This window comes from Miscanthus floridulus, chromosome 1 (assembly GCF_019320115.1).
Source record: "Miscanthus floridulus cultivar M001 chromosome 1, ASM1932011v1, whole genome shotgun sequence".
NCBI lineage: Eukaryota > Viridiplantae > Streptophyta > Magnoliopsida > Poales > Poaceae > Miscanthus > Miscanthus floridulus.
Genome location: NC_089580.1, coordinates 154,630,023 through 154,643,345, shown reverse-complemented (window position 1 = coordinate 154,643,345; position 13,323 = coordinate 154,630,023). Strand labels below are relative to the sequence as shown.

Sequence of the window (13,323 nt, the reverse complement as noted above, 5' to 3'; positions counted from 1 at the left end):
TGAGATGGACACCGGACGGACGGCGTCTCTGACGACACGTTTGACGTCTTGACGATGGCCTAGGCGGCCGGAGGGGACTGGGGAGGTGGCGTCGTGGCGAGGTGCTGTTCCTGGCTTCCTGCCTACCTGCTGCTCGTCTTTTTATAGCACTACGATGCTTCTAAATGTTTGTCAGTCGATCGGCATGTTTGAGTAAAGCTCAGCTTGTCGTTAAAATGGCACTTGAAGGTAACCATGAACTATTTCAGCACTATAACTCTTTCAGGTATTCGTCATAATTACTGGTTTGGTTTAACATCTCATCTCTGTTGCATATACACAACCAAACGGCCAGCGGTGCACAAACACCAGGAGCAGGAATACAGACCTAGGGCTACAAGACAGAAAAAATATACAAGCACAAAGAATTGTTACTACATATCTGTTGTCCTATGGATAGCTGCTGCTTCGCAAGCAGTGCACCTGCATGAAGCCTACATTTGCAGTCATCACAGACCTATGAAAGCTTCTGCCCACAATAATCTCCTGTTATGAATCTGGTAGTTTTGAGCAGGCGGGGCCAGTCCTGGAATGTCTCGGATGTTTTTGTTATTCGGATGGACGATCTGCAAGAATTAAAAATATATAGTTAAGCTTTTATTCAACTCCCATTTATCGTAGAATAATACAAGATGACACGAGTTCTCCTCGAAGAATGTTGAACTGAAAATATTCTTCTGCACATATACCTTAACAACAATGATAGCAATCACACCCACAACGATAAGAAAGAGGAATGCCATGATACATTTGTCAGTCGCAACCTGCAAAATCACGTGTTTAACTTTCAGTTGGTGCTTGTGCGTTCTCACCATGCGTATGTGTCAAATAGTGAGAACGAGGGAGTACCTGGCGACCAATCTCTTTCACTAGTTGACTAGCTTTCTTCAGTGAAAAGTGGACAGTATCTAGCTCATTACCAATTCTCTTCATTTGCTCTGTCTAGAAATAAAACAGCACTTTGAAGTTAGAAATTCCTCCCAATCTTCTCGTGTACAAATCTTTAAGATGGAAGGTCAACAAAAAAAAACGTTCTTCAGGCAATCTAGGAAAGTATTATTGGAAACTGAGTGGAATGAATAGAGCAATGCAAATAGTAAATAGGCAAGAAATCATAATAATGCTTAGCAAACCCACTCGTATGCCAGCTGGAAAACATGCTTAGAACGTTAGAAGCGGAAAAATTAAAACTCCAGTACCATACTTGCTGTGTTAATGTCGCAGCAGTTTGAGCTCCCGTCTCAACAGTTTGTGCTACAACCTACAAGAAGAATGTCCTGTAAAATTTGCCATGGAAGAGAACTGAAACAAACAGGACAAGGGTGCTTAGTAAGGGAAGTAACCATTTTTGAACGTTCAATAGCTTGATCTGTTTGGTCCATTTGGTTCCTTCCAGCATCAATGAGTTGTTGATTTGTCATGGCTGCAATGTTAGTGAGAGAATCATATAAGAAGAAGTAAAATACCTTGCCCTCAATTCAATTCATATTTTAGGTTATGAACAACAATAGAATGATCGCTCAACTATAGACCACCGGTTATTGGATCTAGTCCTCCGCAAAAACTAAGAAATTCCGCATATTTGGACAAATTCAAGGTGAATTAAAAAGGAGGTTGCTCCTTCAGCAAAACTAGGATAAAGTTGAGCCAAAAGGTCGTGGTTCAAGATAAATTCATGAGGAAGTGGTATCTCTTTAGGATCAACCCCAGCGTCGAGAAATTGGTTAATCATTCACATCCTGATGTGAGAATTTTGTCTTGGGAAATATTTTGTAGTTCAGGCCCCTTTACATGTCAATCAGGCATTTATAATTCACTCATAATTGGAACAGCCAACTAAAATATCATTTGATCCACTTTTGTTGTTTTGACTTGCAGTGCCTCTTAACCAGGTATGAACGCAAGAATCGGGGACAATAGCGTGTTCTGCGACCCAGGGACATCGTCCAAAATCGTCGGCCAGGGTCAAGCAGGACTGACTCCTGATTCTGCCCAGATCACCGCTCCTGCGCTCCACATTGAGGAACATGGGAGATGAGAGAAGGGGTAGTTGATGCGGATTTCTGTTGCTGAGACATGGGGGGGCATGCGGGCAGCTGATGTTGAAGACGACTGCCAGCAGAAATGGACAAGGACTGGATCACACAACTTTGAGAACAGCAACCGCCGACGCAAAATTAAGCCTTCTCCAATGGAACTGGTAGACAAAAGAGAAAAGGACACTGTCGATACGGGACCCACAGGATACCCCGCAAGGGAGAGAGAAGATCTAGTTCAACTAGGATTCTTCCCATGTAAATCTTAGTAGTAGAACTATCAAGTAATCCTACTAGGAAATCTCATTGTAAACCGACTAGGACTCTGGCCTCCTGACTATATAAAGGAGGGCAATGCTCCTGTCAAAAGAGAGAACAGAGCAGATCATAATCAATCCAACGCAAAGGCTAAGGCCGACTGGACGTAAGGTTATTACTCGATCTACGATCGAGGGCCTGAACCAGGATAAATCGGCTGTCTCTTGCGTAAACCATCGAGTTCGGCATACGCCGAAGCCCGAACATACTGCCCCGGGTACCCCCGTGGCAGGCTATCGGTGGTATGCTTTCAAGAAACCGAGTTCTTTTTTGGCAAGGTTCCAGAGCACAACCCAAAACAACTCGGATTACCCCCAGAATTCTCTCAAGAAGTCGAGTTCTTTTCCATTTGGGCTCGGCAACATGACAAAATCCTATCAGGGACAGGTCGAAAGATTTTTCAATCCAAGATTCGGGATACCACTAACAGGAGCTCAGGAGGGTCTCGTGCTAACGATAACATCGCAGGACTGTATCATCCACTGGCCGGATTCCGTTCCTGAGGGTAGCGGAACCCAACTAGTCGGCACAACAACAACAGCTATTTTACCTTACCAAGAAGGAGACTCGATCTACGACACCGAGGCATCCACTAAAGTTATCAGCGACTCCGACAGCATGAAAACTAACGCCAATAACAGAACGACTCATGCACGAGAAGTGCTCATGGTTCGACGACCGCGGTCACCATTAAATCCCCCGGAAGCACCCGATGTCAGATCATCAGATGAATCAGAATCCAACATATCACCCTTTGCCCAGGGCTACGACGGAGAAACAGATAGTCAGAAACAAGCTAGAGAAAGAAAAAACAAGTTGAAGCAAGGGCGCCAACACCGTGCTAGGCAGCGCAGGGAAGCTTGGATCAGATACGAGTCAGAATTGGCTGAGTACGACAAAAGAAAATCGCAACGAGAAGTCGAAGGAAGACGCACGGCGAATACGCCTTACGATAAGATTCGAGAAGCATTAGAAGAACTCGGAGCAACTTCGCATCCTGGTGAGAAGTATGAACAGCTCTAGGACTTGCTCCGATCGACAATCCCGAGAACGCATGAAGAGAAAGCTCGATCAAGACTACCCGCCAGATCAACAACCCACCGGCAAGAAGATCAAAATCAAAGGAAATCCGCTTTCGAAAGACTTGGGCCGGGTGGAAGCCATGACGGAGGAAGTAGGAAGGAACATAATCAAGGCCACCGATTTGAACAACTAAGGAAGACTAGGAGCAGGGTACCTACCCAGACAGCCTCGCAAGATTGTTCCCATCAGAACAACAGTTGGCCAGAGGAAGGCGCCGAATCTGAATTCAAAGAAACCAAGGCACACGACAGGTTCCCCTGCTTCGCGAACAGGCTCGCATTGGTGCGATTACCTCACAAATTCAAACCGTCTAATCACTCCAAGTATGATGGCAAAACTGAACCAAAGCAATGGCTCAGAATATATTCACAATCAATTGAACTAGCCGGAGGAGACGACGATATCAAAACTCTTTTCTTCCCCATGGCACTGGAGGTCATGCCCCTCCAATGGTTCGATAAACTAAATCCAGGATCTATCAGAAATTGGGAGGATTTGCAAAGAGCTTTTTGTGAGAATTTCGCAAGAATCATTACACACCCAATCACTCATGCAGAACTAAAAGGACTCAAGCAAAAGGGAGGTGAAAGTCTTAGAAACTACTATCGACGATTCGGCGAACTACGAGCTCAAGTGCATGACATAACCGAACGAGAAGTAATTGAAGCTCTCTCACGGAATCATGGCTAGATGGCAATTTCAAGACTTCTGCAAAGAAAATCCGAGAAACAATGAAGAATTCAGACGTACAGTAGAAAAGATGATTACTGCAGAAGAAAAAACACGAGAGAGGTTCCCGGACAGAAGCAACCAAGACAACCCGTGAACAAAAGGCATTTACACTCAACCACCACCATACAACTACATCTGGCAACAGCAGACCATCAAAGAATACGCCAGGACCTCGCATCCGATTTCTTCCTGAACAAAACAACACGGATATACGCTCGGAGGCTCGACCAGCACCATAGCCTAATCAACACTAAGCTAGGGAACCCGGTTTTCATTTCAACTACTTCCGGAGGCTCGGAACCAAAGACAAAGGACCAAGAATACAAGAAACTCAAGACTACAACGACGACGATACATCAAGACTCTTCATCCGACTTCTTTTCTAAAGAGAAGAACTCGGAGAAAGCGCGGAGCTGCGGGATAAACCCAAAAGCACGAGGCTCGTACACTCAGTGAGTGCAATTTCACCAAAAAGGAACCCGGACATAAGCTCGGAGGCTGCATGCCGCAAAACTACTCGGATGATGGTTTAATCCAAGACTAAAAGGCCACTTCGGAAGGATGCCGCGAGACTACTCGGACGATGGGTCTTGGGGACTACTTCAGAACACAAATTTTCAAACAACATAAAGGATCAAGACCCTCCAACTTTTTGTTCCAAATAGCAAGAGGCTCGGGGGCTACACTCAGTGAGTGCACTTTTTCTTCGAAAAAGCGCACGTCACCAAAAGACTTCCTCAACACAGACCATTTCAAGACATTACGACAAAAAGAACCCGGAACGAGCCATATTCGAGTTCTTTTTTATAAAACTTCAACGAACAATCGGAACAACTTCAAGACAAGATCCTCCAGCTCCTTGTTCCAAATAGCAAGAGGCTCGGGGGCTACAACCAGATGGATGTATTTTTTCTTCAGAAAAGCACTCACCACTCAAAGATCCTAAGAAGCGCTACAAGGTTTCACTCCAGAAAGCACTCGGATGACATCTTATTCCTACTCAACAAGACTTGAAGGGGCAGAGCGAGACTTTCAGAGCTCAACCATGAAGTGCTCGGGGGCTTGTCGATACGGGACCCACAGGATACCCCGCAAGGGAGAGAGAAGATCTAGTTCAACTAGGATTCTTCCCATGTAAATCTTAGTAGTAGAACTATCAAGTAATCCTACTAGCAAATCTCATTGTAAACCGACTAGGACTCTGGCCTCCTGACTATATAAAGGAGGGCAATGCTCCTGTCAAAAGAGAGAACAGAGCAGATCATAATCAATCCAACGCAAAGGCTAAGGCCGACTGGACGTAAGGTTATTACTCGATCTACGATCGAGGGCCTGAACCAGGATAAATCGGCTGTCTCTTGCGTAAACCATCGAGTTCGGCATACGCCGAAGCCCGAACATACTGCCCCGGGTACCCCCGTGGCAGGCTATCGGTGGTAAAACATCGACAGACACCATGGGGAATCAATTTTACTACTTCCAGGAGCGAGATATTGGTTACCAGTGGTTGATTTGGGGTTGGCAGCGTTGGGTTGCTTGAGCATAGAGAAAAGGCAGGGAGCAAGGCAGAAGGAAACGGCGATTCCCGTAGGTTACTTTAGGTGGGTAGTAGGCTGAATGGACTAGCATAGTGGCCCAATTTATTGTCTTCTTTTGCTTTTATATTACTTTGTATTGATCTTCTACAACTACTTATGTGTGATATATCATGGCTCATCGACTCAAATTGTTGGGGCCTCACGTTACGAACTAACCCCTTCAATCCAAGTTTCTCTACCCTGACCTACGACCTGGTTGACCCAGAGTTCTTGTGGCTCACAATCTTGTAAACTCAACTTTTCTTTACTTTGTTAATGAAAAATAATATTTCCTATTATAAAAATTTATAAATTTCATATCAGTTTCTTTACAGGAGTATTTTTTTTTTTTTAAAATCCAGGAGTGGAGCCTAGCAGTAGCAGCTCTAATGTTTTAAAATATCATAAGTTAATGTCAAGGATATGATTGTATGCTCTGTGAGCTTGGACATGCTTGAAGTTTTACAAAGCAATATAAGATTATCTATTGCAAGTTTGTAAAGAAGTTAGAAACTAATTTCACCTGATGCCATTTGAATATTGTCCTCAGCAGCAGGCTCACTACTTCCAGCACCCATATCGAAGAGCTCAACCCTCTTATTGTTGTTACCAAGGCTACTTTGATATCTGCAAGAAACTTTTAGAATTAGCCTTAAAACGTACAATAGGTACCAAGTGGCACAAATATGAAGGAGGTATAACAGTTCAAAGTAGAAGTTTCCTGATTTTGTTAGTATGCATCTTTGTAATTGAGATAAAAAAAAACAGAGAACTAGAGACGTGCAAAACAACAATTCCCATTTCAAGAAAGGACTTTCAACTTACGTTTTCCTCAAGGTGACATAGGAATTCAACTCTTTGATCTGTACAGTGCACAAGAAACATTACAAAAGTGCGCAGGGTGAAATACAATGAGGCTACTGGAGTTACCAACCATGAACTGTTTTCTGTCATTTAGCTGCTTGTTGATCTCAGGTGGATTATTTGACTCCTCATCTTTGAGAATGCGATCAAACTCTTTGATCAGGCTGGAAAGGTAGAATTGAAATTATTAAATAAAAAAATCTTCGAAAGGGGAAATCTTCATAAAAAACAAAGATCGGGTAATATCATTTCTAATTCAGCTTCACCCAAATAAGGGTGTTTAAATCAGAAATAACACAAGTAAAATGGAGGAATATGGATTACTGGGTACTTTAGTGCATGCATTGAAATAAACACAGCAATTTTGCAATGAGAGATTCTACAGTACTGTCCAGCTTGACCTACCGCTTGCACTCCTTCATTTTCACAGTAAGATCTTCCAGCTGTTTAGCTTGCCTATTTGAATCTTTAATCTTATCCATCTTTTGAAATCCATTTCTGCATAAAAGTAGATATCATGGAATAAAACTTCCTGTCAGGACTCAGGATTACAAAATCTACATCAACACATATGTTCCAACATCACAAGTATAAGAGGTGTCCCTGATCAGAGTCTACATCAACACTGCTATTCCAAATTGAAACTCGGGTTGGATCTCGCACAAGAAATGGACTACGAATGTCAATATTAGTTCATAGTAAGAATGCAGGCATCGAAGTCTGCCAAAAACTGCTTGCAACATTTAGCGATGACTAATATAAAACTGGGAGGGGCAAGGATAGATATTCCATTTTTAATCAGATCAGTATTTATTTAAATAACAAGGAAAGCATCAAAATACATCCTGACCCTTGGAATATGGTCTGAAACCATTAAGTTTCAGCGACAGTTAACATCATCAAAACATTCCATAAATCATCTCCCAGTGACCAGAAAAAGGTAGGAAAGATAACATCAGTCCAATTCATTAAATTGAATCATCTTACTGCTATAAGCACAGACCAATTCACAGTATCTTATGTCATTCAAGAATGACAGATTGGCATTCAAGCTAACATTTCCAAAACCAAATATCCACTTAGATTTGTCATGTAAACACCAAACAAATTAAGCTCATAAGCTTTCCTTTTAAAAAATAAGTTAAGCATTTATTTCCAGACAAAGAGCAATTCAATTACCAAATCCACTCTAAGAATTCAAGTTCAGTAGTGGTCAAGGAAATTACATAGTATAATCCTACGACGCATGGATACGTGTGGTAGGGTCCGTATCCCATATCAGATACGTATCCAATATGGATATGGCCCCGATACGCGACAGATACGTATCAGAGAAGTATAGGTTAAAAAAAAATACAGAAATATGTCATACGTCAGCCGACACTTATCTGGCCGGTTGCTCGATATGGCCCAGCCCAATAACCACTAACGCCCTGTTAACCCTACATTCCCCTGCATGCCTGCACCAACCCCGATCACTCTCGCGCCGCCACCCACCACCCACACGCACTGCCACCCACACGAGCAACCACCTCCAGCCGCCGAAGAGACACTGGTGTGGAAATTCCACCGCGGAGACAAGCCTCCGCCACCGGCAACTCCGCACTGCGCCACGACCGTGCCCGCAGGCCGTGATGACTTCAACGCGCCACGACTACCTGTGAGTTTATTCCCATTTGGCCTTTCCATTCTCAATCTAGAATTCTCGAAGTAGTCTTCCTGCTCTCAATCTAGATTCTAGTCTTCTCTGTTCCCCTTCAACCCTTCCCGTCTTCCCGATAGCAACAAACTTGGGTTTGGGTAGTGATAGAACTAGTGCTAGGCCTGCTGATATTGCAGAGGAGAATGAAGAAGAGGAGAAGGGAAAAGAAGCTAGGATTGCATGAACAAGCCTTTTTCCCCCCACTTGAGCAAGAAATGCAGTTCAATGTTCCTTTTGCCTGCTACTGCAACACTGATTTTATTATTTTAATATATACAATTATTTATACTTATTAAAAAGAACACTAAAATGTATCAATGTATCAGGGTTTTGGGAAAAATACTATCTGCGCATCTGTATCACTTGATACCAATACATGTATCAGTACCCGCTCGATACATACACATATCCATACCCATGCTGCAAAGGTCTAATCATACAAAAACGTTTTTGCTACTTTGCAACTATGTAACTTGTATAGATATGAATTTGGCTGTTGTGAAAAAAAAAGGAGACATAATAAACCAATACAGCCGTTGCAGAATCTGATACACCGGTTCCAATACCTGATTCAGGTGTGAACAGTGGTGGCAACAAATTGGGCAGGAATAAACTTGCGTTACCAAATACCAACTGATGCAGGGATGCTTAGAAGTGGTACAAATACGGAACCGTGCACCATCTACATTACTGGTAGTGTTAAATGCAAAGGATGGAAGCAAAACCCATCTTGAAGGACCATGAGTATCTTGGCACCAAAATTACAGCAACCAAGGTTTCTGTTGGAACCAGTAAAATACGCTTGATACCACAATTTTGTTGTTGATTCGGTGCTCCGTGGCTGAAGCTCCTAAGTCCTAACGCGGATTTACTCCCTTGTCGTACCAAACCTTTTACTCTTCCGATCAATGGTTGCTTGATTACGAACGATTCGCTTTTTTTCGAATTCGAATTCCCTTAGGTCCAGAGCTGGCCCAGAGCAAGTGGAAAGTGCACGGCAACCTCTCTCCGCTGACGCGTCCGGCGCCCGCAGCTTCGCCAAGGCACAGTCCAAAAGCAGCAGAGGCGAGGGAGGGGAGATCATGAACTCACTGGAGGGCGCGGAAGATGTCGTGGATCTCGCCGTCGATCTGCTCGAGCTCCGGGGTCATGGGCACGTCGGTCGCCATGGCGGCCCCTCACTCCAACCCGGTGTCCCCTTCCCGGATTGAAAAAACCTAGTACGGGGACCTCCTCACGCCGCCATTCCCGGTGGGGTCCGGCGGATGCGTAGGGCGGCAACCCTCGGACGCGGAGAGGGACAGGAGGAGACGGAGAATTGGGGCTGGGGAAGGGGGAGGCCGGGAGGGGGACGGGGAGGAAGACGACGAGGAAGAGGAGGAGCAGTTGGGGATTTGGGGCCAGAGTGAGTAGGGTAGGGCCTAGGGCTTGGCTCCTGGGCTGGCTGGCGTATTAGCTGGGGTTTAGAATTTTAGAGTAGAATCTGGGCCTTGTTTAGATCACCTCCAAATTCCAAGTTTTTTCACTCTCTTTCCATCACATCAATTTTTAGCCGCTTGCATGGAGTATTAAATGTAGGTAAAAAAAATAATTAATTGCACAGTTTAGTTGGAAATCACGAGATGAATCTTTTGAGCTTAGTTGGTCCACGATTGGATAATAATTATCAAATAAAACGAAAACGCTACTATTCATCGGGTTGAATTTTTTTGCAATCTAAACATGGCCCTGGTGAAACAGCGCGGCCGAAGAAAGATATCGTTGTTAACGTCGGGGTGCCAGCTGCTCCTATCCTAACTGCTAAAGCCCAGATGACGTGTCTATCCTCTTTCATACTTCAGTTCAGAATTTTAGATTGGATACAGGGTTGGTTTATGAATGCGTCGATCAATCATATAGATAGATACATCGAGCTAGAGAGACACCATTTATTCCTATGCCTATATCTACTTGTTACGAATGTCAAATTGTATCTCTCGCTGTTGGTCAACATCGATCAATCATATAGCTGATACAATAGATGCAAGTGTCTAGTCTATCATCGATTAATAGATCCACTCGTGTGGGAGACAAGCTCATCGTGACAGCCATGAGATGTAGAGTTTGTGTTGCTCCTGTTGCGTGCTTGTTGTCCCGCACAGTGGCCGTGGAGATTAAGTTGTTGTCGTCGCTCTTGACAGCATTGTTGATCACCGTAACATGTCTTCTTCATATTTGCACTACCCCTACCTGTTTTCAGAGGTTTCCTGTTGTGTTGTGGTACGCCTCTGCACGCGGCAAGAAAACCCCAATGCCTTTGTTGCCCTGCTTCATCAGGTTTGGAGCATTGTGAACAGTTTGACTCTACCTCGGCTTCGGAACAAACTTTGGAAGACCAATGGCTATATTAAGCATTCTTCTGTTGCTCGTACTACAAGGCAACACTTTTGCCCTCAATACGTTGGCGTCGGCGTTAGCAGCGGTGCGAACCCAACCATCGTACCTATAGATCTGCAGACGTGAGCCTCGGTGATGGTAATGGCTAGAGTTGATCACTCGGGCCGACGAGAGGACATTATGTTGGAATTGGGATCTTTTTACGTCGCCGATGATGGTGGCAAGACGCCAAGAGATCTCATCGACTATGGCTTTACGGCGTAGCTCTTCATAATTGGTAATGCCAATATCCTAGAAATCAGACGTTTGCATAAGCAAGTACTCAACTACACCTGGAAATCGTTTTGTAAGAACATTTGATGTATTGCTTTTTATTTAAGGAAATTGCAAAACAACCCCACCAAATCACCTTGAGTTTGTTTTCCCAACGTGATTTTGTACGGAGTACGTTTTGTGATGAGCGTTGCTTTACTGTACATTGTACAGGCCTGGATGCTGAAGCAGCAGCAGCAGCGCGGAGCACAATCCACACAACTGTTCTGTTTAACCCGTTTCAAGACTAAAAGGATAAAAATGGCTCTGATTGCTTTAGGGTCTTTTTTATATGAATTTCATGGAAAACAAGGAATTTCACAAGAACATTAATTATTAGGGCCATGTTTAGTTTGCCAGATTCCAGAATTTGGCACTATGCAAAAAGAAGATTCCCCGTCACATCAAATTTGTGGTACATGTATGGAGTACTAAATGTTGACAAAATTAAAAACTAATTGCACAGTTTGGTTGTACTTTACGAGACGAACATTTTGAGTCTAATTAGTCAACGATGGGACAATTATTACCAAATAAAAACAAAATGCTACAGTACTCAGCAGTGTCGCTACAGTGCCGAAAATTTCGGCGGCGCCGAATCAGGAGGCCAACTAAGGCCATGTTTAGTTTCCTCATTTTCTAGAATTTGGCACTATGCAAAAAGAAGATTCCCGTCACATTAAACTTGTGGTACATGTATGGAGTACTAAATGTTGACGAAATCAAAAACTAATTGCACAGTTTGGTTGTACTCTACGAGACGAACATTTTGAGCCTAATTAGTCAACGATTAGACAATTATTACCAAATAAAAACAAAACGCTACAGTACATGAACAGTGCCGCCGAATCCGACGGCGCCGAATCGGCCTCCAACTAAACACGGCCTAAACGCGGCCTAGGTTTGATTTCAAAAGTCAAAATCTTTTTTTTTTGGAAAATGGGAATTCCATTATCTACCGGATTGGACAGATTGTCACGTTCTCTACTATCACACAAGTGGGCCTTCCGCGTGGGCTATCAGGCTGGAGCGCGGGGCAGGTGGGGTGGCTTTGGGGCTGCTCAAGCAACCGGGACCACCTACAGATGAACAACGGTTGCTCAAAAAAAGAAAAAACTACAGATGAACAGCGGCACAGAGGTAAGGGACAGAAGAACATAACCTTGAGCTCGTCTTCTACCTCCTTCTAGGTCCAAGAATCAATGCTGTTCTTGCTCTCTTATCCTAGTTGTAGCTATATCCTATCTCTACTCTATGTGATTTCTTTGGGATTGTACACCCAACTGCTGTAATTGTGATTTGGTGTTCTAGAACCAACACTTAGCGAGATTATTGCTTGACACTAGGTTCTCCACTTCAGACGAAGTGATGGCCGAGGCCTGAGAACACTTACAGCCAATTGCAGGTAAGAGTACATGTTACATGAACGAGGAATATGCCTCACCGAACAGGAGATAAAATTCGACACATAACTCCCTTAGCTCTAAAATAAATCAGCCCTCTAGTTGCAGGTTGTAATCATTCCTCTCTATCCTAGCGCAGATCATTTTGGACCCAGTTTAGTTCTAAAATTTTTGGCAAAATGGGCATTGTAGCATTTTCGTTGTTATTTGGCAAATAGTGTCCAATCATAGTCTAATTAGGCTTAAAAGATTCGTCTCGTGGATTTCGTCTAAACTGTGTAATTAGTTTTATTTTTTATTTATATTTAATGCTTCATGCATACGTCCAAAGATTCGATGTGACGGTGAATATGAAAAATTTTGCAAAATTTTTGAGGAACTATACTGAGCCTTGGTTGCAATCCATCCCATTCACATGTACGGTGACACAAATGCACACGCAACGATTCATCAGATCAGAAATTCACAGAATGAACCGCGTCGGATGCATGCAACGATCGTATCGGATGGACAGTTACGGACACAATCAGCAAAGATTGCCGCACCTTTTTCTGTGATGTGACGTGCTGTCTGAGTTGCAGCTGCAGCACCTAGTTTTAACCGAAAACAAGCGGCTGCACCCACCGTTTTGCTAGAGGGTGCAGTGTCCAAATTTGGAGGTAACTGACAGACCGAAGCCATATTTAGATGTAATATCTTTTTACTACGAAAAACGGCCTCTCCTCTAGAGTTTCTCCCGAAGTTATTTGGCAGGAATTGTCCAAGAAACTACAAAAGTTACAGTTCAAACCTCTAAAAAAATCCCTGCCAAATAAAACCATCTCTATATTTCTATCATGAGAGCCATTCTATGAATATTTTCTTCGTATATATCTCATGTC

At 43.5% G+C, this 13,323-nt stretch overlaps 1 protein-coding gene across 1 annotated transcript; it reads right to left on the bottom strand.

The window, feature by feature from the left end:
* Positions 1–229: 229 nt before the first annotated feature.
* On the bottom strand, positions 230–9,766 carry LOC136544525 (novel plant SNARE 13-like). Its single transcript, XM_066536664.1, has 10 exons — positions 9,444–9,766; positions 7,055–7,147; positions 6,720–6,813; positions 6,611–6,648; positions 6,309–6,412; positions 1,383–1,462; positions 1,244–1,300; positions 889–981; positions 729–803; positions 230–605 (listed from the first exon to the last, which is right to left on the bottom strand). The coding sequence occupies exons 1-10, from the start codon at positions 9,518–9,520 to the stop codon at positions 489–491; spliced, it is 828 nt and encodes a 275-aa protein (XP_066392761.1). The 5' UTR covers positions 9,521–9,766; the 3' UTR covers positions 230–488.
* Between the last annotated feature and the right edge of the window lie 3,557 nt (positions 9,767–13,323).